At 27.1% G+C, this 24,874-nt stretch overlaps 1 protein-coding gene across 1 annotated transcript in view; it reads right to left on the bottom strand.

Annotated features, from left to right (window-relative positions):
- LOC129971222 (GRB10-interacting GYF protein 2-like) overlaps positions 1-24,874 on the bottom strand; it is a 50,459-nt gene that overhangs the window by 5,527 nt on the left and 20,058 nt on the right. The window contains exons 12-25 of the mRNA XM_056084807.1: positions 24,684-24,786; positions 23,910-24,011; positions 22,339-22,403; positions 21,935-22,095; positions 19,819-19,938; positions 17,582-17,709; positions 14,866-14,951; positions 14,453-14,599; positions 11,452-11,808; positions 10,197-10,370; positions 3,912-4,013; positions 2,333-2,412; positions 2,155-2,254; positions 335-519 (exon numbers count right to left, since the gene is read on the bottom strand). Of these exons, the coding sequence (XP_055940782.1) occupies positions 335-519; positions 2,155-2,254; positions 2,333-2,412; positions 3,912-4,013; positions 10,197-10,370; positions 11,452-11,808; positions 14,453-14,599; positions 14,866-14,951; positions 17,582-17,709; positions 19,819-19,938; positions 21,935-22,095; positions 22,339-22,403; positions 23,910-24,011; positions 24,684-24,786 (1,910 nt within the window). The remainder of the gene's footprint in view (positions 1-334; positions 520-2,154; positions 2,255-2,332; positions 2,413-3,911; positions 4,014-10,196; positions 10,371-11,451; positions 11,809-14,452; positions 14,600-14,865; positions 14,952-17,581; positions 17,710-19,818; positions 19,939-21,934; positions 22,096-22,338; positions 22,404-23,909; positions 24,012-24,683; positions 24,787-24,874) is intronic.

Below are 24,874 nucleotides of genomic sequence, written 5' to 3'. Positions count from 1 at the left end.
AGATTTTATAACTCAAATGTCTGCACTTTGATGATGTACTTAACACGGTTTGCTGTTTAAGCCATTTAGTTAAAACAATTTTTATAGCAATTTTCACGTACAAAAGTTTTTTAATAATTCAAACTACATATTTTTATGTTTTGTTAGCCATTCTTACAGCAAAGATGCTCAAATTTTTCTCATTTGGAAAATGCTTTTGTTTGCTTATTATTTATAGTAATGGGATATTGTTATATATTATTTATAACAATATCCCATTACTTTGCAATTTTATATAGTTTGAGAAGTTTTCAATAAGTATTTAGAGAAATATTAGTGTTGTAATCAAGTTTACTTGGCTTTAGTAGGTTGCTTCCTAGTTTGGGTACTGTTGAGAGCATCATCCCAAAATCCACCAGTTCCAACATTGTTTGCAGAAGAAACATTGTTCAGGTTCCAAGTGGTAGGAGCTGCAGTTATTTTATTTAGATGACTAGAATTGCCCCAGACACCAGCATTTGAATTTACAGTTGGTGCAGGCTATTAAAATAAATTTATAAATTTTATATATTATTTTTTTAGGGTAACATAATATAAGCATTCATATTCTAAAATAGTTGTAAATTGGTGTTATCTTTGTTGATATTGTATATTTTCCTATATTTGAAATCCGAGTTTTTAAAAACAATTTTCCATGTTCCAGAATGTCCTAAATCTGTCACACTAACTCTCAATAAATACTGTTATACAGCAGTAAACTTTTTTACTTTTTGATGAGAAGATATGAAATTCAAAAGATTTCTAATAAAGAAGCTATAAATAATGTCAGTTCAAAAATCATCTCTAAATCATAGTAGGCCCACATAAAATAAAATTCTTATATAAGAATAATTATTTTCAGATTATGGAAATAAAATATTGATAAAAGAATTAAAATACAAAGATATTAGAATATATATTTTTAGTATTCATTCAAAAAGTGCAGAAATTTTTTAATAATATAGTCACTCTAATTGCTTGGCATTTTAAAAATGGTCAGTAGACGGTTAAATGGAAAACACGGCACTGCATATATATGTCAGTGACATGGACATAATATATATAACTGGCGGTTGATCTGATTTTGGATTATATTTCATAATATTCATATTATATATATATATGTGTGTGTGTGTGTGTAAGCACTTAATTTTCTGAAACTAGAAGACAAAGTTCGAAGACTTTGCATTTTTAAATTTGTTTTATTTTCTCCTGGGAGGCAGGCACGATTTATTTACAAGAAGGTGCAGACAAGACATGTCTGCTCTCTGTGCGGCACAAAAGCAGAAGTCAGGAAGAGAGAGAAATGAATTATCCCTCGTATTATACAACATGAGATATTGATAGGGAAAATATTTTTTCATAGTGCTAATATATTATTAAGATTCTGATAGGGATTTCTGATGCTTGTAAATCACAAGGGAAACACAGAGATCTTTTAAAAAAGAATGTGCTCACTGGACATTTTTCTAGCCTTTCATGCGGAGCATGTGAATGTGGCGTTTAGCCGATTCAGCAATTTTACAAAGCTTCTCATGAATTAATTAAGTAGAAACAGTGGAATCGGATCAGGAAATAAGAGAATAAAATTACATGGGCTAGATAAAGTTTTGGAAACTAATTTGGATTTAAATAAGAGTTTAAAATATCATTACACACGCACACACATATATATTATAGCATACTTTTGATATAAGATTTCTTGTTAAAAAGTAGTTTTTTAAAAATTGATTTTTTCTACTAATACAGAGTTTCAAATAAAACAGCAAATCTTAAGGTTTGATATCTGTTGTTTACTGCAATGGATTTTCTATTTTTAAAATTGAAATTCAAATATTTTCACTGATATCATTACTAATTGAACTTTGGTAAAATATGATTTATTTAATAAGCTAAAGAGAAGGTCAATTCTACATCATAAAAAAATTATCAGTTTATACTAATTCTCTTCATTTCATTAATTTTTTTAACACAATAACTCTAATTTAATTTTGCAAACCATATGAGCCTCAGTCTAAAACTTATATCCTTCAAGTTTATTTACACTGAAATTTGATTTTTTAAATTTGTTTGAAAATGTATAAGTATAGTTACGAAAATAATAAAACTTTGCAGATATAAATCAAAAATACCTACTGCTGGGGGCTTTTGCACACGATTCAATTTAGCCAATCGTTCTGCTTCTTCTTGTTGTATTTCAGCAAGAGACTTCACGGCAGGTTGAGAATCATTTGCTCTAAAATAGTTTATAAGAAATCATTAATATCACACAGCAATACAGTATATGAATAAAATCAAATAATTATAATAATACCTCTTTGCCCAGCTCAGTCCATTTTTATTTTGCTGTAATTGTTTAGCAGCCTGTTGTTGTAGAAGTTGCTGCCTTGCTTTCTACAAATGGGGGGGGATATAATTAGTAATATATATTTGAAATAAACAATATTATTTTAAAAGTTGAAAGAAGCATAAATATGCCTTTATGTATTTAAAACAGGAATCTAGGAAGTTGTAAATTCATGCACAGCTTGTGAAATTTTATTTATACAGATGTTCATTCTTATTAATTAGTGATAGGCATATATATATATATATATATATATATATATATATATATATATATATATATATATATATATAGCATATAGTGATAGGCGAACAATTTGTCAAATGATGTAAATAATCACATTTCATATTTGAGTAAAATAAAGTAACTGTATTAATAAAATATTTCAAAATCTAAATCCTTAGACAATTTCCAGACTCCATTAATCATATTTGGTGAAATATTCTTGATAACAATTTTAAACAAAAAAATGTCACTCTTCAGTGGCTAAAACTGAAGTACTGAATTTTATAATTTCAGATAATTTCAATGTTGGCCATGAAGAAGATAGGGCAATCAATGGATGGTTCATACTTGAAGTAGTCACTCATTGGATTAAAATAATGAAATTTCAATTATAAAAAAATGTTGCAATTAGAACGAACTTTGTATATTGGTCTCCCCTTAATAAGACATAAGTGGTAAATGCTACTTTTCCCCCAAAGCATATTATGTATGCAATACAATACAAAGAGATGGTACATTGTCCAGTGACTTATATTTGTATCACAGCCATTTTGCAATTATTTTGAACAGTTTAATAACTGAAAAGTAAACCATTTAGTTACCACATTTTTGATAAGTTAAATTAACCATTTTAATAGAAAAAAATCCATTCATCAAATAATGTTTATATAATTTAAATAAAAAAATATGCTCAGAATTGAGTTTTTTTTTGTTTGTTAATTTTCCTAAATTTTTTGCACTTATTCGTAAACATTCGACAACTTGTAGGGGGGGGGGGAAGCAATATGAAGGGGTTATGTTTTGTTTTAGAAATTTCTGAACAATAAGACAAAATTAAGAATGCTTCCAAACAAATTACTGTTAGAATATATGTCATTTTTCACTTATTTGGTTTAAGATATAACCATCTTGGCAGAATCTGAAAGACGTAAACAAATTACAGAAATATTTGGAAATAGCTACTTTAATAATAAAAGCTATTTCAAAATCTCCAAAAAGATTTCTTAAGGCACCAAATGTTTTTTTTTTTTTTTTTAAAATTAAAAACCAAGTTATAAGCAGCCATGATTCTGAACAAAAGCCACAGAAGAAACATGCATGCATTATTATCAATTTTTGTCAAATGAAAGCAACATATTTTAGAGCATAATGTTATCGCATCAGATATTGATAGCTACAAACAATTTTTGATTCTGAGTATTAACAAAATTAAAATAGTTATTATTGTTTTTTTTTACATATTTAAATTTTTAAAAAAATCAAAGAGATTTAAATCTACATTTCTACAACTGAACGGTTTTTATAAACAGAATGTCATTACCTCTTCTCTTTCTTCTCGTTCTTTTTCTTCTTGAAGCCTCTGTATATCTGCTAGAGAAAGTTGCATATTTGTTTGAGAGTTTTGAATACCCCAGACTGGACCCTAGGTAAGAAAATGCCTCTTTTTAAGATTGAGGAATGAAAATTCACAGTTTTATTTTGTTCAAAACATTAATTATGTACAGATTAATTTTATTAAACTTAAAGTGCAGTTAAAAGTTGCAGTACGATGAACATTCAGAAATATGAATGATATTTATACTTTAAATAAACAAATAAAAGAATAACAATGCTAATTTAATTACTAATAATTTAATGTGGTAATTAACTAATTAATAGTAATTTAAGGTTAACTGTAGTTAACCTTAATAGTAATACCTAATTAATAGTAATTTTCCTGGTATAATTTAAAAAAAGTTTCAAATATTACTCACAGTAAAAATCTTTCTGTATATAAAACATTAATATATATGGCACAAAAAATCACTATACAAACCTTTCAGACTGTTTTTCTTTGAACTTTTTACACATACACTTAATTTAATGTTTTACAAATTAATGAAGCTGTAAAATATTATTAGAAACTAGCCGCCTTTGGCGACCAGCCGGTTCGCCAATCTTAATGTTCGTTAAAATTTTAATAATTAAATATTTTATGCAATTTCTACTTTAATAGCTTCTTCATCAAAATATTTTAAAACTTCAAATTTTGATTATCATATAATTCATTCATAATATTATAAAGGCCTTCAGTCATAACGTAATATGTATCTCTCTCATTTCCTGTTAGCACCCGTAGAATTTATGCTTTAAATTAAAGTGGAAAGAATTTATCTTCAATTAATATAATAATATTTTTTACTGAAACAAAGCATTTTTTTATAATCTGATTACTGAAAATAGAGTCACTCAGCGTTTAAACTTTATGGGCACTAAAGAATATTTTTTTAAATTTATGTAATATCTCAAGAATTTGTCAACAAAATTTTCTTAGATTCATTATGAGCAGATCGATTCATTAACAATGTTAAAATTTAAATGCATCAAACACTAAGAAAATAAAACGAATCGTTTAAAATAAACGGTTGAAAACAGGTTTTAAAAAAACTACTTAAAAAACGTTGTACTTAAAACTATAAGCATATACATGTTGTCATGGCAACAATCAGAACAGAATGCGCATGCGTGAATTTTCTTCGCCGGTTACGTAACGCAAATACGTGATTTTTTTCTACGCCAGTTGGGGTAACGCTATGCGGATTAGAAATTTTTAATTTCCTTTATTCTGTTTTATTTTAATTCAAAAGTACTTCAGAATGAATCTGAAAGATTGATTCATTAACAATGTTTAATTTTAAATGCATCAAACATTAAGAAAATAAGCAGAACCGATTGAAATAATCCGCCGAAAAATTTTAACCCTAGCCTCATTACTGTTGGGAGAAAAAAACAACGGAAGCTTTTCTCGTTTGGCGCTGGGGATAATGGAAGATTTTTTTGGCGGAAAAGTTGGCGGTGGGGAAAATGGAAGATTCTTTTGGCGGGAAAGTTAGTTTTTAATTAATAATTAAAATTCTAATTAAAATTTCAAAAAAAGGGACCCCAGGTGCACATTCCCGACCTCTAAGGTATACATGTACCAAATTTGATAGCTGTATGTCAAATGACCTGGCCTGTAGAGCGCCAACACACACACACACACACACACACACATTGAGCTTTATTATTATTAGAAATTTTCTGGATATGGGTAATCAAAAATTCTATTTAAAGACAGAAAACAAAATGTGTAAAAAGGGCCCAACAAAGTTTAATAAAACATGAAAATAAGCTTAACTATTGTCAGATGGATAATTGATATGATTTACCTATGGAAATCACCATATTGTTTATTTCACAAAAATGGTTTTTGCATTATCTTAAAATTCAAAAAACAACCTTTTTTAATTATATTTATTTCATCTCTGTACAATTATCTTTTTAATTTTCATTAATTTTTTTAAATACAAGAAACAATTTGAAACATTTAATTTTTAATGTTATGATGAAATTCCAATTCATATAGCAAAATATGCAATCATGTGCTTCTGACAATATTCAAATTAGGATTTAAAAAGTACTTTCTTTGGACATAAATTACGAAGAAGGATTTTCATTTTTATAGTAGTATTTCTGCTTTTAGCATGCATTATGATTTGTTCCAATTTAATCAGATAAATTCATGTTTTCCAGTTTTATCACATAACAAAATGAAATTAAAAATGCATATATGGATTCCACATAAATATTTAAAAGCTAAAAAGTCAATCCTAAAGCTAAACAACCTGGTCACCATGGTAACTAAAACTAAAATAATTAATAAATAATAATGTTGAAATATAATAAACAAATGCTCTATACAACCTTAGGGAATAACCTTATCCCCCCCCCACACACAATAAGTGGAAGTCACTTAAAAACAAATTCATGTTATTTTATGGGAATACTTAAAATTATCCCCTTCCAAAAGGATTTTTTCCCTCCTTCTTGGACAAGCAAAAAGAGGCGAGAGAAAAAAACCTAAATTTAATGTAAAAGGTTACCCATGTATTTCCCTAAACTGGGGAAAGTCCTTTCACAATGATATTTAAACTCACTGGCATTCTGCCAAAGATGAATAACCTGACACCACAAAGAAAATCTCTTTGTATATAAAACTCAATGTCCATTCATCTGTTTGAACAAGCCTTGATAAAATTAAACAAAATTTGACAAATATATTCCTTAGCATTTAGGAAAATGAACTGTGTTATCAAAAAAAATTTCTATGGCTTCCCTAACCTAAAAGAAGTAAAATTGAGTAGAATGATTTTATATTTTAACTTTGGGACATATCAGTGAACAAAAACTATATTTACATCATTTTAAAATTTAAAAAATTAGCTTTTCAATGAACGATTTTCACAATTCATTTCTATATGACTATTTCTCTAATTTCAATGAATTTTTCAAATTTAAACATAATTTTAACAATTTCTTAATATTCTCTTGATTTAAAATTTAACCTTTCAGAATTGTTCAGTATCAATACAGAAGTTTCATATTCCTTCCACGATCAAACATATGTAACAAAAACAAGACTAAATATAATTTTATTCATGAGTCCTAATTACTCAAATTAGGGAGGAGGGTTCTAAAACACCTTAAGGGGATAAATATAAGAATTCAAAAACTATGCAAATTAAAATTATATGCATTTTGTTTCTTCTAGCATATACATATATAACAAATGTATGGGTACACAGCCTAAATATTAATATAATTCAGCAAATTTAGCAAGGAGGTTTATTTTGAAAACACTATATTATATATATATATATATATATATATATATATATATATATATATATATATATATATATATATATATATATATATACACAGTGGTGGCCAAAAGTGTGGACATTTTTTGAAAGTTTCATGTTTTTCAACTTTGCATGCTTGTAGAATATATTAATTTTCACTTAAATACAAATGTTTATATATCAAATTGAAGGTAATTTAATGTAGAATTTAATAACAAAAACAGTATTATAATATCTGTATTACAAAAAAAGTTACGCTCATTTTAGTAGAACAAACAAACACAAATTATTTTGAATAATGACGTGTTTTGCAATAAAAGCGTACTAGCCAATCATAAACACTGTTCTCAGGACCCCATCAAATGTCTGTAACTCTAGTTTAGGTTATTTGGTATGTAAAATAGTTATTGTTGTGGAAATATTTTGCGGAATGATGCATACAAGTACAATTAAATAGAGTATTGCTGCTTTTGAATATTTTAAGTCCTTTTTTCTAATTAAACTAATTTTAAACAATGTCACCAACAAGAAGAACTGATTGGACATCTACAAAAAGAAGCCGAATTGTCATATTGAGAGAAATTGTCCTCTCTTATGCTGACATTGCAAGACATTCAGTGACTTGTTCTGGTGTACGAAAGTTCTGTTTACGTTATGAAAAAACGAAATCAGTGGAAAATAAGGCCAAATCAGGCCAAAAAAAGTGCACAAGTGCTATTGCCGATAGAAAAATTAAACGGCTATGCCTTCAAGATAGAAAAATTTCATCAGATGCCATTAGATGTTAAATGAATGCAGCGGGTATTGCAGTAAGTTCAAGAACAATAAGAAGAAGGTTATCAGGATTTAGACTACAAGCTAGAATTCCAAGGAAAAAACCATATTTAAATCAAAAGCAACGCGAAAAACGAGTTAAGTGAAAAGAACACATTAAATGCTCAGAAAATCAATGAAAGCAAGTAATCTGGAGCGATGAGACTAAAATATCGCTCTTTGGTAGTGATGGTAGAAAATATGTGAGACGTAGAGTAGGTGAAGGACTTCATCCTGATTGCATTGAAGCAACTATAAAAACTACAACAAATGCCATGATTTGGGCATGTATTTCTGCAGATAGTGTGGGCCGAATTCAAGTGATTGATGGCATCCTGAATGCCAAAAAATACATCGAAACTGTCCTGGAACCAAAATTGATACTTTCCATCAGGGATTTCTTCCCCAACAAATCACCATTTATTTTTCAGCAGAATTCAGCTCCATGCCACACAGCAAAAGTATGCAAAGCATGGTTTCAAAATAAAGGCATAGATGTATTACCATGGCCAGGAAACAGTCCTAATCTCAATCCAATTGAAAATTTGTGGCAACGTTTGAAAATTCTTGTACGAAAAAAACGTCCCTCCAATAAAAGACAACTTATTGAATCTATAATTGATTCTTGACACCATGTGATTACGAAAGATGAACTCCAAACACTTGTTCACTCGATGAAAAGACGCTGTGAAGCTGTCTTAAAAAATAAGGGTTATCCTACTAAGTATTGATTGTGTAAGTATCACTTTAAAAAAATGCAAATCTAAGATAGATCTTACTAAAATGAGCGTAACTTTTTTTTTGTAATACAGATATTGTAATACTGTTTTTGTTATTAAATTTTACATTAAATTACCTTTAATTTGATATATAAACATTTGTATTTAAGTGAAAATTAATATATTCTACAAGCATGCAAAGTTGAAAAACATGAAACTTTCAAAAAATGTCCACACTTTTGGCCACCACTGTATGTGCAATCATGTGTTATATATATATATATATATATATATATATATATATATATATATATATATAGAACAAGGACTTAATTTCTTTCCTGGCATAGCATATCTTTCCTGCTACCACCCTTCTCACTTCCAGGGACATCTTGTCTGCAATCATTACTTTCAAAATTAAATGAAAATGAATATCAGAAATTCTGAATCTGACAGGAGACTTATTTCCTTTTAAGAGTGAAAATAACTGTTTCCAACAATTAGTGCAGATGCTAAAAGATTCATGCATCACTTTTGAGTTTCAAGTCTGATTAACAAACATCTGCATGATTTAAGCATCTCAACTATGGTGTATTTTATCTTCAAATATCAAGAACAGAGGAGCTCAATAATCCCAATTTACATATGGCTAGGCACCGATTCTATATGGATGAAGAACTTATTGTATATTTATGAGTTTCATTATTAATAATTATACACAATAAGAAATTTCAAAAATACATAATTTTAATTAAAATTTTTGTTACATACAATTATGTTTGCTGAAGTGCAAAGTTATTTGTTGAGGGCTTTCTGTGACTTGCAGAACTGACACCTTCGCATTAGTACATATAAGGTTCAATTTCTTTAAAATTAGTAATAATGTAAAAAACATACAATGGTTTTAGAAACAGTACTATGAAGCGGACCTTTTTTTTAACTATGATAACAATTTCAGCTTTGAATCACGATAATTTCTTCAGATGGCTTATAAGTTTTCAACCTATTCTTTAGCAACTGTTTTACTAAAAGAAAAGAGAATCTAAGACTTTTTACCTCTCATTATTCTGATTACTATTATACTTAGAGGTAATGAAAGCAGAGATGAAATGACGGATATGGTAGATTTCTTTCTGTAGAGAAATACTGAGGTTAAACACAACAATAGGAAAAGTTAATTTTGGATGATAAAAACACAACATGATCCACTTGGGACATACTTGGTTAAATTATTAGCAACTAGATACAAAATTTAAGTAGCATAAAAACAGATTCATTATAAAATAAAAATTAATGCAGTCTTGAATAAAATTATTATGTACACCACCAAAGGTATAGGTTTTTATAGCTAGAGTTATTAATTTCATAGAGGATTTATTATTAATGCACAATAATATCTAAATGCGATACCTGAGATTTTATTTTGAGCTCAGCTAATCGTCTCATATCTTCTTCTTCCTTTTCTTTTCTTTCTTTCTCCTTCCTCAATTTTTCTTCCCTCTCCATCTCTTTTTGTCGTAAAGCTTCTTTTTGGCGTTCGATTTCTGCTTGTTTTTCTCTTTCTTTTTCCATCTGAATTTTTTTCTGTTGCACAAGAAAAATATATTTTTATTAATACACTTTTTGAAGTAAAAGCTTGCAAACCTTTCATTAATTCAGTGAGTATATGAATTTAAAATGGGTAAAGACAAGTAAGCACAATAAAAATATAAAACTTCAAAATACACATAGAAATTATTCATTAATTGATTACATATTCATAATTCAGAAAATACAATTCCTTTGGCTGTATATATCAGCAATATAAAAATTGAAATTATGTATGAAGATGTAACTATATGATTTCATAGATGACAAAATTTACAAATTAATATTACTTTGTCATTTTACTCTATGAGAATTTAAATGCCAGAACAAAACATTATTTCTATACCCAGCATAAAGTAAATTAAAAAAAAAAAAAGTCAGTAATTAACTGAGAAGTAAAAAATGATATAGCTATGGGGAAGTCGACTCAAAAGACAATTTCATAGATGACAAAATTTACAAATTAATATTACTTTGCTATTTTGCACAATGAAAATTAAAATATTTAAACAAAACATTATTTCTATACTCAGATAGAGAAAGAAGTGTAAAAAAGAAGAGAGGGGGAAGAAAAAAAAAATCGGTAATCAACCAAAATGAAATAAACATTGATATAGCTATCGGAAGGGGGAGGGTTACTTGAGAGACAATTACATAAACAGTCAATTACTGCCTAATCCTCTAAAATTCAAAAATAATGAACATATTAACAGAAGTTAACAACATGCTAAAAAGCACAAAATTAAATTATAAAATTCCATTGTAAAGAAATTGCAGCCTTCTATTAATAAATAAATACTAAATTATTTCCCTCTAAATTGTATCCAACTAATAGAATCATAAAAAAGGATTAAATATCTAAAAAAATAAAGTAATTTTTTTAATACAATTTCTACCTTTAACATATATTAAGGGCTTTATAATATCTAAACTACATCACAGAAAGAAAGACTTTAAAACCAATATTTATTTGAATGCAAATAACACATATTTCAAGTATGTAGCAAGTTTCTATCTTAAATAAAATCGATTACTAAAATAATTCATTTTAAATAAAATACAAGGATGACATACATACCTGCATTTCTTCTTTCTTTCTTTTTTCTTCCAGTTTACGAAGTTCCTGTTGTTTTCGCAATTCTTCTTGTTTACGCTGTTCCTCTATCCTTTTCAGTTCGTCTTGCCTTTTCTTTTCTTCCTCCTGCCTCTTTTTCTCTTCCAATCTTCTTTGTTCTTCTTGTCTCTTAAGCTCCTCTAATCGCATCTGTTCTTCTTTTTTCCTCTGCTCTTCTTGCCTTCTCAACTCTTCCTGCCTTTTTCGTTCTTCTTCTTCTTCTCGTCGCTTTTGTTCTTCTAAGCGTTTCAATTCTTCTTGCCTTCGCTGTTCTTCTTCTCTTTGTCTTTGCAATTCTTCTAATCTCTTTCTTTCCTCTTCCTAATTAATGAAAATAAGAAAATTACAATCATAAATGTTTTAAACGAAGCTTTAAACTACTATAATTATAAAAAAAAATTACAGTAATGCCAATACAAACAAGGATGATTTGCAGTTTCAGGCAAAAATATTTTAATTGCATTCATAAATTTATATCTACAATTGCATTTGAAAATTTCCCTCTCATCTTTATTTGAAACTTTTAACTACGGATCAGAAGTTAAAAGCCAAAAATTACAAAGTAAAATGTTATAATTTTCACAGACAGTTTGTTTATCTTTTCTTCACTCATTATTTAGAGATATTAATACCATTTCTAAAAATTCGGAAATTATTCTAAAGAAACAATTCTAGAGGCCTTCAATCAAAATATTAACTGATTTTATGCTTGTCACTTATTTCTTTTCTGTACAATGAAAACAGATATGAGAAAATATGTAAAACATATTATATATATATATATATATATATATATATGCTTTTAAACTATTTCCTCAATAAAGAAAAATGTTTATCATTTCAAATATAATACTTTTTGTTTCTCAACATTATAAACAGGGGTGTTTGTGGAACCCCAAAAAATCCCCTGAAACTTTTACGGACTTACTACCGACATTTTGGAGTTTCGAGAAGGGGGGGGGGGAGAAATGAAAAATTACGATTATGAAGTATTGAATGACCTAATTATAAAAGTTCAATGAATTACTTTTTTTGCAAAATTAATGGTTATTAATTTTGCAAAATTAAGACCTTTGAACCCAGGTCACGTGATCGCACATCTGGTCGAACGAAGTCTCTCCCTTTTTTTTCTGCCGCGCCTACTTGCCGAAAAGAATCCCGAAGAGAATGTCCGAGAACCGGGGGAATGAGTCATAACTCGCAATAAGGAAAGAACAAAAAAGAAGTTTTTTCCCCCTTTTCACACATTATCACTGCCTTTGGAGAAAGAAAGGAAAAGTTTTCACCACACACACTGATCTTGCGTTTTCTGCTTTCAAAGCAAACAAAATTACCCAGATCAAAATAAATAATTCATTATTATTCCTACTTCCTTTTGAACGACGATCCCCGGAATTTCCGGGTATCGAAGTTCAAAATCCCCGGAATTCCGGGGTTTCCCCGGAGCACAAACACCCCTGTTATAAAATAAACAATAGCCAAGTTTGACATGATTTTAGAAGGAAGTGGATTAAGTTGAGAAATTACTATGTTTATATTTAATTTTTGCTTGTTTCTTTCATATATTAAATTAGAATCTGAAAGCATTTTTAATGAGGAACTATTAAAATGACGAGTGATTTATGATATATACAGCATTTCAATTAACAATTATGGAATGTAAAGAATTAACTAATTAAAATTACCATAAAAAAAACAGCATTATGAGAGGAATTATCTGATCCAAAAATAAGACCTAGGGTTTCATTTAGCGAGTATAAATAATATTTATTGTATTGAAGCCATTCACCCTTTCACGCACGGTGCTTACTAATTGAAACCAAAAGTTCTAAAATAATATTCTAACTTTATTTATTGCCTGTAGATGTCAGCATACTAGTTAAAACCCCTCTTATATGCAAAAATAATGCTTCATTTTTAATGCTTTTTCTCAATAATTTCATTTTTTTTTTATCAGCAAACAAAAAACAAATTCAAAATGCACTTATAAATTTGATGTATGAAAGCTGTCAACAACATGCATATTTTTTTTCAAATCAAATCACGAAAGAAAAGTCTTGACATCTTTTTAGGTGGTTTCAGATACATACCACCACACACCTACGGCATGAGATTCTCTACCACTTGAAACGTGTTAGCAAAACAGATCTATTTTCCTTCTCCTGACTCTCTTAGACAAATTGTTGATAATTTATGGGGGGTTTGCCATGTGTTTTGTGGGTGAGGAATTCATTTATATTTGAGTAAAGTTTATACGAATAGGATGGTGGAAATTTTTACTTTTCAGTTGCTTTCTTCTTGTATAAGTAAGTAGCCGTATTCTGGGGATGTTAAATATATTTTCTAATATTATATAAATTTCTTAATTTTTAAATGGTTAATTTAAATATTATGTTTCTTTAAAACTTGAATATAGTGTTGATTGTATTTAAAGTCAAAATGCCACATAAAGAACTTGCCATTGCTAGCATTATTTGAGAATTACTTGTTATTAAAATTATTTATTTTTCTTTTATAATTTTTTTCATGCTGTAAGATTGTATAAGTAATTTACATTGATAATATTGTATGTTTTAGTATTTTCATAAATAAATATAAATAATTATGTTATAAAACAAATTAAAAAGTATTAATTATTTATAAGAAGAATATGTCGTAGGTGCACATCAGTATTCCAGTGACCCCCCCCCCTCATGGTGGTGTCCACTATAAATTTTTTTAAGGTATTTTCTCTTCCTTTAGACCCTAATCATCTAAATTAATTACATAATTTTTAAAAATTCAGAAAATTTATGTTTGTGTGCTTTAAAGGATTAATAAGCAAAAATATTCTAAACCCAGGTATCATATAATCAATAAGACAAGTGTAATAATTATGATTAAAAAAATTCAGGCAGTTAAAAAATTTACATTTCACAAATCCAAAATATATTCATGCAACTGAAATATAAAAAAAATGACGAACTTGTTTTTTAAGTTCTTGAAGAATTCTAGCCTCCTCTTCTTTTTGCCGTCTGAGTTCTTCCAATCTTTTTTCTTCTGCCTCTCTTTCTTGTTGTAATCTCAGTTCCTCGGCTTTACGTTTCTTTTCTTGCTCCTCAAGCATTTTCATCTAGATAAAAAAAAATTATTACTATTAATGACTAAAATAAAAGTAGTGTACCTTTCTGCTATAAACTGATAACAATAAAAGTATATGTCAATCATAGTAGCTATGTATTATAAAATTTGCCATTTGACGAGTTAACAGGAAAGCATCTAAATAAAAATTAAAATATAAAAACTTAGTTTTAATAGTAAAAACTTAAAATAGAAAAAAAAAGAAGCAAACTTATTTATTTGAAATCAAGGTATAATTAATGGCAATAAAAGGTATACCTTTTCTGATTCATTAGGACTTGGTTTTGATAAGTCAACATCCCAAATACTTCCACCAGGAGGTCCAGGTGGTAGTGACCATGTATCTGTATAAATATTAGGACAATAATTTATTTAAAATATTAACTATCGATTTAATATGGTTCATATCATGAAATTTCTAGTCTTACTCTTAGTTTAGAGAGGAATTTACAATAACAATAAAAAAGTTATTAATTTTTTTTAAATATTATGTGCTTTTCTTAATCAAAAATTATATATTTAGAAAAATTTATATATTGATATAATTTAAATAAAGAAATTATTGATTAAAAATTAATGAGTCTTATTAAAAGCAACAACATAAGGTAAAACATATTGGTAATATTAGCCATAACATTTTAATGTAACAGACACAAATATTTATTCTGTTATTTGAAAATACAAATATTTCATTTATACATTGACACTGAATATTTCATTTTGCAGGGTACAGGGCTGTAAGGATTTTATAGTTTTCTGCCATAACTTTTGACCAATTCATCACACAAACATTATTTCAACATCATCTTAAAATTTTATAAAATTAGCTTTATTGTGACATGAATTTCAATACAGTACAATTTATGTTCAGAATTTAAAATTAATTTTCCAAAGCTAATATATACACAACTTTCATTAATTTCTCTTTTTTGCATCACTATAAATTGTACAAGCTACAAGTGTTCAGTTTTTTTCATAATATGTGGTAACACCACAAATAAACTTAATAGATATTTCATCAAGATTTTCCCTAGCAGCATAGATCAACATAAGGCCATACAGACTTTTTGCAAACAACAAGGATATGATTATTGCATCATACCCCACAAAAATAAAAGACCCCTAAAGGCGGTTTTTAAAGGTCTGCCCCAATAATTCAACCTCGCTGAAATTGAAAACAACCTGTAAAAAGAAGGATTCCCAGCCACTAGAGTGGTTCAATTAATCTAATCTAAAATAGGATCAAAAGACTACTTCTGTTCTATATGATAAAACTTAACAAGGCAGATAACTTGGATAGCATCTATAAACTCAACCATCTTAACTACCTAAGCATTACTATTGAACCATATTGGGGAAGAAATTTAATATCTCAATGCTACCATTGTAACCTTTTCATCATACAACAAAAAACTAACATTAAACCTAGATGCTTGAAATGCAACAGTAACCATAAAACACACACTTGCAAGAAAAAAACACACATACACACACAATAATCCAAATGGATCAATTGCGGAAAAATAGGGCAAATAGCTTCATATCATGGATGCGAGACCTTCCCTAAAATAAAAAACTCGGTACAAAATAGAAATAATTTTTTCACTTAGCACTAAAGTAGGATTAGAGATAATTTAAGTTTCACCAGACTTTTTAGGCAAACAAAACAAAAGGCGCTACCAGATAGTAGTCAATCAGAAGTTATGCTAATTAAAAATAACAAAATAAATTCAAATTCAAACAAAATTGCTGCTCTGCTTGAGGCAATGAACGAATTGAAAAAAGTTAATCAAGGAATATCCCTTACTCTTCACCCAGCTAAAAAAAAACTAAAGTTCATCAAAGAAATTTTCAAAAAAAAAAAAAAAAAAAAAATACTAATTTTAATGATCACATTTGATAACTCTTCAAATTTTGTCTAAAATTTTTGTTAATAGTAAATTTATGTTCACTTAAAATTTCTGTAAGTACTTCCACCAACATTTAGCAAAACTGTGCAGCAGCCAAAGAGGCGATAAATGGCTGTTTGTTTCACCAGTTGGCGATAAGCATCAATCACACCTACGGAGATGAACTTTGCTCTCCAACGAATACAAGCGACTCACTTCCTGCCTTCGCCGGCTTGCTCCGAACATCTGCCTCGTGCTGGTCGATGGAATTACGGCCAATGTATCATGATTTATATTTGTTAATTTAATTTGTAATTAAAATTTATTTTTGTTATTTACATGGCTGGCAGTTTTCATTAAGTAAAAATGTTTTAATACTTTAATTTAAAGTAAATTTGGCAATGCGTGTTAAACCATGCACCAAAACTGCACCCCCCACTCCTTGTAACAACCAATAGCAATGACTCCTGATGTTCTCCACTTCATCCTCCACCTGCTTCATGGACAAGACGGTAGAAGCAACTCCGCCATGTTTCAGTTCAGCCTCCGCTCTCGATGAAGATGACAACACATTGATAGTAAGGAAATTTGAAGTCTACCAAAACCGGAATAAGCCCCTGTCCATCTTATCATATTATATATATACTGCATACCTTTCTAGAGTAAATGTTACATACATTATATATACAATAGGAAGATTATAATCTGCTACCAGCTAAAAGAAAAGTAAAAATTCTAAATATTCTTTTAACTTGGTTGCTTGTGATGACAATTCAGTTGAAATAATAGCAATATATAATAATAGCTTAGCAAATAAACATCCATACATATTTATATTAACAATTAAGGATATTGGAAGATTTAATTTTTTGCAGTTATTAAAATTTAATAGATTAAAAAAATAGAGTATGTTTTATTAAGATATTAATAGAGGAAAAAACAACAGTATCTTCTCACAAAATGACTTATTTTTAGGCATCTTTGGAATAAAAAAATAAATTCAAAAGAATTAAAGAAATTTGAAAATGACATTTTAGAAATTAAGTGCTTAATATATTATTATATCACTCCAAAAGAGAAACTACCTGAAGCAGGTGCTCCAGGCCACATAGATTTCATCATTCCAGGTAATGGTAAACCAAGAAGAGGCAATGAAAGAGGATTTACTGAGCCTAGTAGATTTAGCTTATCGGGTACTGGTTTCATATTAGACCTATAATAAAAAAATCCATGCAAAAATTAAGAAAATAATAAATAGTAGTAAAATGATACTATAAATGGAATCAAAATTACATCTAATACATAATAACTTACTCCTTTGCAAATATGTAGGACATAAGTACATTTCAACAAAGTTATTCATTAACACAGATATACTAAAATATTGCATCATATACCTGTGAAGGGTTTATGTAATTATAAAAGCATTTTGAACATGTAGACTTTTTAAAAACACTTCACTGGATGAAAATGTATTACGAAAAAATGTGATTGATTAAAAAATGACATAAGTAATTATAATATAGTTTTAAAAATAGTAAAAGTGAATATTGCATAAAACTACCATTGCTTTGAATGTAAAAAGAATTTAGCATTTATTCGTTTGGTCCCCCATTTCACAAAGAGAACCAAAGAATAAAAATGTTTTAATATTTATATAATAATAATTGAAACATATATTGGGGAACAATAAGTTTCCTATTTTATGCAGAGTAAAATTATAATAGTTGAAAATTTCTCAAAAACTTATTTTGACATTTAATATGTTTTTTTTTATTAATAAATTACATATGGATATAGGGGTATACAAAGTGGTATCAAAATAATGATTAAGAGATCTGTCAAAATCATAATATGATTGGGATTTTAAACAAACTAATAAATCATCTCATAAATGCACTCACATGAAAATAATAATTGCATATATTTAACAATTCATTTTCAGCTCAAATTTTTAATAACAATATGGCTTCGCTGATTGCTAATTTATTACATTATTTGTTACAATTAAGCACGAATTGAAAAGCAATGAAACATGCAAGAAATTTCATAATTTTAAACATTTTCAGATATCCTTCTTTTTTTGGCAAGAACTTGTAAATTAATTTATATGTGTATGAGAAATGAAACTCTTTGCAGGAATTCTGATTAATGAATAAATTAAAACTTAAAAGAAAATAAATTATTACAAATAACTCATAATGTGTTTTATCTAATAATGAATTTTTTTTTTTTAAAAATTAGTAAAGATAAAATAATTTGAGAATAATAAAAATAAAAAATTTATATATGAGGTAAATAAAAATATATAGGTATTTTAACAGAAAAAAACCATATTGAAAACGAAAAAAAAAAAAAAGGATTTTAATTGACAAATATTTGGGTTTGTTTTATTGTAAGATTTACAAATATTAACAAAGAATTTCATTAATTAATTTTTTAAAAAAGAAATATGTCTTAGCAAGAACGACCCTATTTGAAAAATTTAGAAAATTACTTTGAAATAGAAATACAATATAAATGCAAATAACATACACAAAAGTTTTATGTAAATATTTTCTAACAAATTCAAAAAAAAAAGTTAAAAATTTTAATTTTTAAATAAATAATGTACCCTTTACTTAAAATAATGTACCCTTTACTATATCATTTCACAAAATTAATAAGTTAAAAAATTATCTCATTTTAAAATTAAATGTTTAACTTATTTTGGGATTGGTCAAAACTCCAGTATTTATATATACATATATACTTACTTACACGTACACATTAAACACATTGTTGACCTTGACATTTTTTTAAAGAAGATATTTGACTAAAATTCTTAAGTGAACATTTAACTATTTCTAGCCCATATCAATTTGAGAAATATTGATAGCAAAGCTTTGCATATCGTGTGTATATATATAAAGCATTAAAATGCAAAATATTTTTATTTCGTAATAAAGTGTGAACATCCAACTGGAGAAAACGTGTATTAAATTCATCGGAGAATTCTTATCATGCAGAATTATCTTATTTTGCAATGCAGTAGATATGATTTTTTTTTTCCTCTTAAGAATGCAAAATTATGAAATGAAGTGATTAATTCAAACAGTGAAAGCTAATAGCAAAAGTTTTATTTTGAAAGCTGTAACTGAAAAATGCAAAAATTGTGAGATGAATTACTTCAGGATTGAGTAAGAAAAGCAAATAAACTAAGAATTCAAAATTATATATCAGTGAATCTACAATTTAGAAAGCTTAAATTCTGTAAGCAAAATATTCAGGCCTGTTTATTAAGCTGATGTTTAAATGAGTAATAATAAAAATATTGAATTACCTCAGGATTTGTTGAGATAAGTACTGTTGTGTGACTATTTGCTCTTGCTGTTGGTTTGTTAAGCTTGTGAAAGATTCCTGCTTACTCAGTTGAGCAATAATTTGTTGAAGTTGAGCTTGCCTTTAGATAAGAACATAAATAAAATTTATTATTAATTAAAAGTAAAATATTCAATACTACATGGAAGACTGCAGTTCATTTTAAAAATAAAATTCATTTAAATCATTCCTATTAGACACCCAGGTAGCAGTATTTATAGTTTATATGTTTCATATAAAAATTTTTTGGATGAAAGTAACAACAACAACAAAAAAGATTGAAAGCTAATAAGCCTTTCAAACTTTTTATTATATAACTTCCAAAAAATATAAATTCAGATGAATTCTATTTAACAATAAAAAAAAAAAAAACTTTAATAATATTTTTTTATAATTTTAGGATTTTGGTATAAAAAGTTGGCGAGGTCAAAATGAAATAAAGTATAATTAATGATTAAAATGTTACTCTAACCATTTTTATTTTATAGACATACAGACGATACATAAGTAATTAAATGTCCATTATAAAAATTCACTATAGTCGAATCATAAAAAAAGAGGACATTCCTAAATGCAAAAATTAAACGTACCAATAATCTAACAATATATTTTAAAGGTAGATTTAGTTTCATTTCTTAAAGGAATTAACTCTTAATTCACATAAATACATAATAATGTTAGAAAAAGTCAATTAAAAACACAATGAAGGTTTCTCCCCTTCATATGAAGATATTCAATGTGAATTCTTTATTTTGAAATTTTACAGTAAAATTATTTGCATTCAAAGTAATGCCTATTGTTTATTAAAATTCTTTATTGACATTATCATTTTAAAATTTATTAAATACTAGCCACCTTTGGTGGCCAGCCTTAATGCTCGTTAAAATTTTAATAATTAAATATTTTTTAATAAATAATACTTTTTTACTGAATAATAAATAATATTTTTTACTGAAACAAAGCATTTTTTTATAATATGATTACTGAAAACAGAGTCACTGAGCATTTACATGTTATGTGCACTAAAGAATATCTTTCTTAATTTATGTAATATCTCAAGAATTTGTCAAAAATTTTTCTCACATTCATCATGAACAGATCGATTCATTAACAATGTTTAATTTTAAATGCATCAAACACTAAGAGAAATAAACAGAATCGTTTAAAATAATCGGTCGAAAATAGGTTTAAAAAAAAAAAACTTTAAAAAATGATGTACTTAAAACTATAAGCACATGCAAAAAAATATAACTAACATAAATACAATTCAATTACAAAAGCACACAACTAACTTAAAAATAATTTAAATCAAGTCCGAATCCATTGAAAATAGTTGTCAACAATCAGAACACAATGCACATGTGTGAATTTTCAACGCCAGTTGAGATAATGCAAATGCGTGAATTTTTCTAAGCCAGTTGGGGTAACGCTATGGAGATTAGTAATTTTTAATTTCCTTTATTCTGTTTTACTTTAATTCCAAAGTACTTCAGAATGAGTTTGAAAGATCGATTCATTAACAATGTTGAATTTTAAATGCATCAAACATTAAGAAAATAAACTGAATTGTTTGCAATAATCAGTTGAAAACATAATAAGCCTAACCTCATTAATGTGGGAAGGGGAAAAAAAAAAAAAAAAAAAAAAAAAAAAAATCTGAAGCCTTACTTATTTGGCGGTAGGGAAATGAAATTTTTTTGGTGGAAAAGTTAGCTTTTAATTAATAATTGAAATTCTAATTAAAAATTCAAAAGGGAACCCAGGTGCACATTCCCGACCTCCAAAGTATATATGTACCAAATTTGGTAGGTGTAAGTCAAATGGTCTGGCCTGTAGAGCACCAAAACACACACACACATTGATCTTGATTATAAGTATAGATATAGCCTTGCTAAGTTTAAAGCCAAATATATATATATATATTTTAAACTCTAGTTTATACGTTTTGAAATAGACAAGTTCCACTTCATTATCAATAATGAATTTTCAATTAAAATTTATAAAAAATAATTATAAATATTTAATATTAAAATTATAAAAGCAAGCATACACAATTTATCAGGAACAAAATAGCTTACTTAATTAACAACTGTTGCTGTAGTATTTGATGTTGCATATATTGCTGTTGTTGTAAAGCCAATAATTGCTCATCCTGTTTAGGTAGTTGGTTGGAGGTAGCAGCTGTAACAGGGTTAGGCACAACGGTTTGAGTGACAGGACCTCCTATCGTAGAGGTAAGCTAAAAATAAAAAACATAAATAAAAGTTATATTGTTTATAAATAAAAAAACTTTCATAACAGATATAAAAAATTAAATCAGATTAATAAAGATAAAAGTTTAAATGACTTATAAAAGTTTAAATGACTTATAAAAGTTTAACCAACTTATTATTCTAAAAAATGTGAAACAGTGTATAAGAAGCAAATCACAATAATTAAAAATCAAGCTTTGAATGATTACACAATATTAATAATAACTTACTCTAATAGGTGGTGGATTATTATCAGGTAAGAAAGGAATACAGCCCCAAACTTCCAACAAATCACCTATGGCACAGTACAAGTGAAAAAAAAAATTAGTACTATAAAAAGTTAATTGCTACAAGTTTTAAAATTTTATTTTTCTAGTGTCCATGTAAAAAATATTTCATTAAAATACTAAAACATATTCACAGAAAAATATCCAAATTCGTGATATTAAGTTTAAACTTTTGCAATCATTACAAGCTCATTATTAATTAATTTTCAATAACATGCAGGCACATTCCCATTAAGATTCACTATTCTTAGTTTGAACATTAAATAAAAATGCACATTAGCAGTTAAATAATAATAATAAACATTTTTACATAAATGGTAATTCTATTTTTAAATAATAAATTTAAGGATAAATTTTTAATTACTCACATTTGCTGTTTTCTTGGAATTTGTATGGATCTTAATTTAAAATGTTTATGCACATTTTAAATTATCAATAAAAAATATAACCTTCCACATTTAATGAATCTTCAAAAAATAAATATTTATTAAAATTGTATGCAATATTATAATTTAAATTTCTTCTTATTAGATTTTCAGAAAAATTGCATTTTGGACAAAAACACCCTTTTCTATTAACTAAATTATCTGTTAAACATAAGATATCAATTAAGAGTGTTTCATATAATAGACAATAGCTTATTTTCATTAAAACATTATTCATTGGCGCATGCTTTATTTAGTTACAAAAGTATCATTAATGTCCAAGCATTCATCAAGTTGGATGTACATGTTTCTATACTCCGGAGAAAAAGAATTCTACTGTCTGTTGTTGAAAATACATACTAAATTTATTTTATAAAGAACTGTCTCAAACACTTACAATACTGTTTCATGCAATTTTCTCATTATGAAGTGCTGGTTTTAATCATAAGTTCTCTGAAAGAGTTCATTAGAGAAAATATAAGGTACTCTACTTGAGCAGATCTCAAGCTTTATCTCCAAAGAATTCATACCATCACTTCATTGATTCAAAAAGTTTTTCAAGGAAATAATTCATTTGTGAGGTAGGTATAAGAACTCTTGCAGAAATGACAAGTAACAATAACATATAGCAAACAGATGAATGCTGCCAGGCCAATATAGCTAATAACTGCACACACACGAAAAGTTTTGACTATATGCATTGAATCTTCACATTTTGAAGATTCAATGCATGTAGTCAAATTAGCTTTCAAGCTATTTTTTCTCACAATATTTTTACTGAAGTAAGAATGGATTTTTAAAATAAATGCTTCTAATTTTAATCAAAATACCAATTTATATTAAAATTTTCCCATCCATTGTACCAATAAGAAAAGAAAAGTGACTAGTTTATAGATTTGTATATTTGTTCACTCTCGAGATGTGATGGACATTAAGTGATTTATCCAATTTTATCTCAGCATTTATCTAGAAATTTAATAATAATGAACAAAAGAAACTTAAAAGAACAAAAATAAATGAATAATAAATTGAAAGCATACAATTTTTTTTTATGAAAGTATTATAAATTTAATCTAAAAATATACTAACCAAGTTTTGAAAACTTTTCATCACAAGTTCTTCGTACCATTAAAGAATCAGTAAAGTAACCTGCACTATACCATTCTAACATTTCTTGGGGAGTAAACGGACCTAACAAAATAAATAAAAAAAAATAAACAAAAATTCAAAAAATTCTAATTTAAAAATGTTTTGCAAAATAATATAATCGGAGGAAAAAATGAAATCTCATATAGGAATCACAACTATGAATCTTTTGATTACAATATCTAATAGCATAGCTTTAAAAAAAAAAAAAATAATCATTAAAAATTTTAATATTTTGAAAAAAAATTATTAGATTATTTTTTTATTGGAAAATATAAATGATTCTACAAATTACTTGAGGGATAGTTCTATTTAAGCCTGGACATATTAAATACAAAATTGGCAGTTCCAGAAACATAGTTTATAATACTTTTTTATGAGAGAAAATAGCTAAACAAAATTTTTAAACTGTAATTTGCATGTTATATTTATTAATATAAGCATGGATTCCTTTTAGAATTTTACATTTAAAAAAATTAAATACTGTTATAAATTAACAGAAAAGTTTAATAAAATAAATTAGAGAAAATTTTGTGATAGGAAAAATAACCAAAATAATGTTATTTTAAATTTACATATAAATTTTTTTCTCCGATATGGAAAATAATAGTTTTGCATGAATTTGTGCCTCCACTTTTATCATTAATAACAATAAAATATTTTTTTTTAAATTTATCGCAAAGCACCTAAAAGAAAATCTTAAAATAAATAATATACCCTGAATATCCCCTTGTGGATCTTGATAGAACCACTTGATGTCTTTCTCAAGATGTGTAGAATGAATGGTATCTGTCTGAGAAGGAACACGTTGCTCCTCAATCTGAAACAGTAAGTTTATGAAACCATATTTGGAAAAAATGCTCCAATATTTTAAAAATTCTAAAATGAATTTCACAAGCATTAATATC

The sequence above is a fragment of the Argiope bruennichi genome, chromosome 6 (genome assembly GCF_947563725.1).
Source record: "Argiope bruennichi chromosome 6, qqArgBrue1.1, whole genome shotgun sequence".
Taxonomy (NCBI): domain Eukaryota; kingdom Metazoa; phylum Arthropoda; class Arachnida; order Araneae; family Araneidae; genus Argiope; species Argiope bruennichi.
Note: the sequence above shows the minus strand (reverse complement) of the source record. Positions and strands in the feature narration are given on the sequence as shown.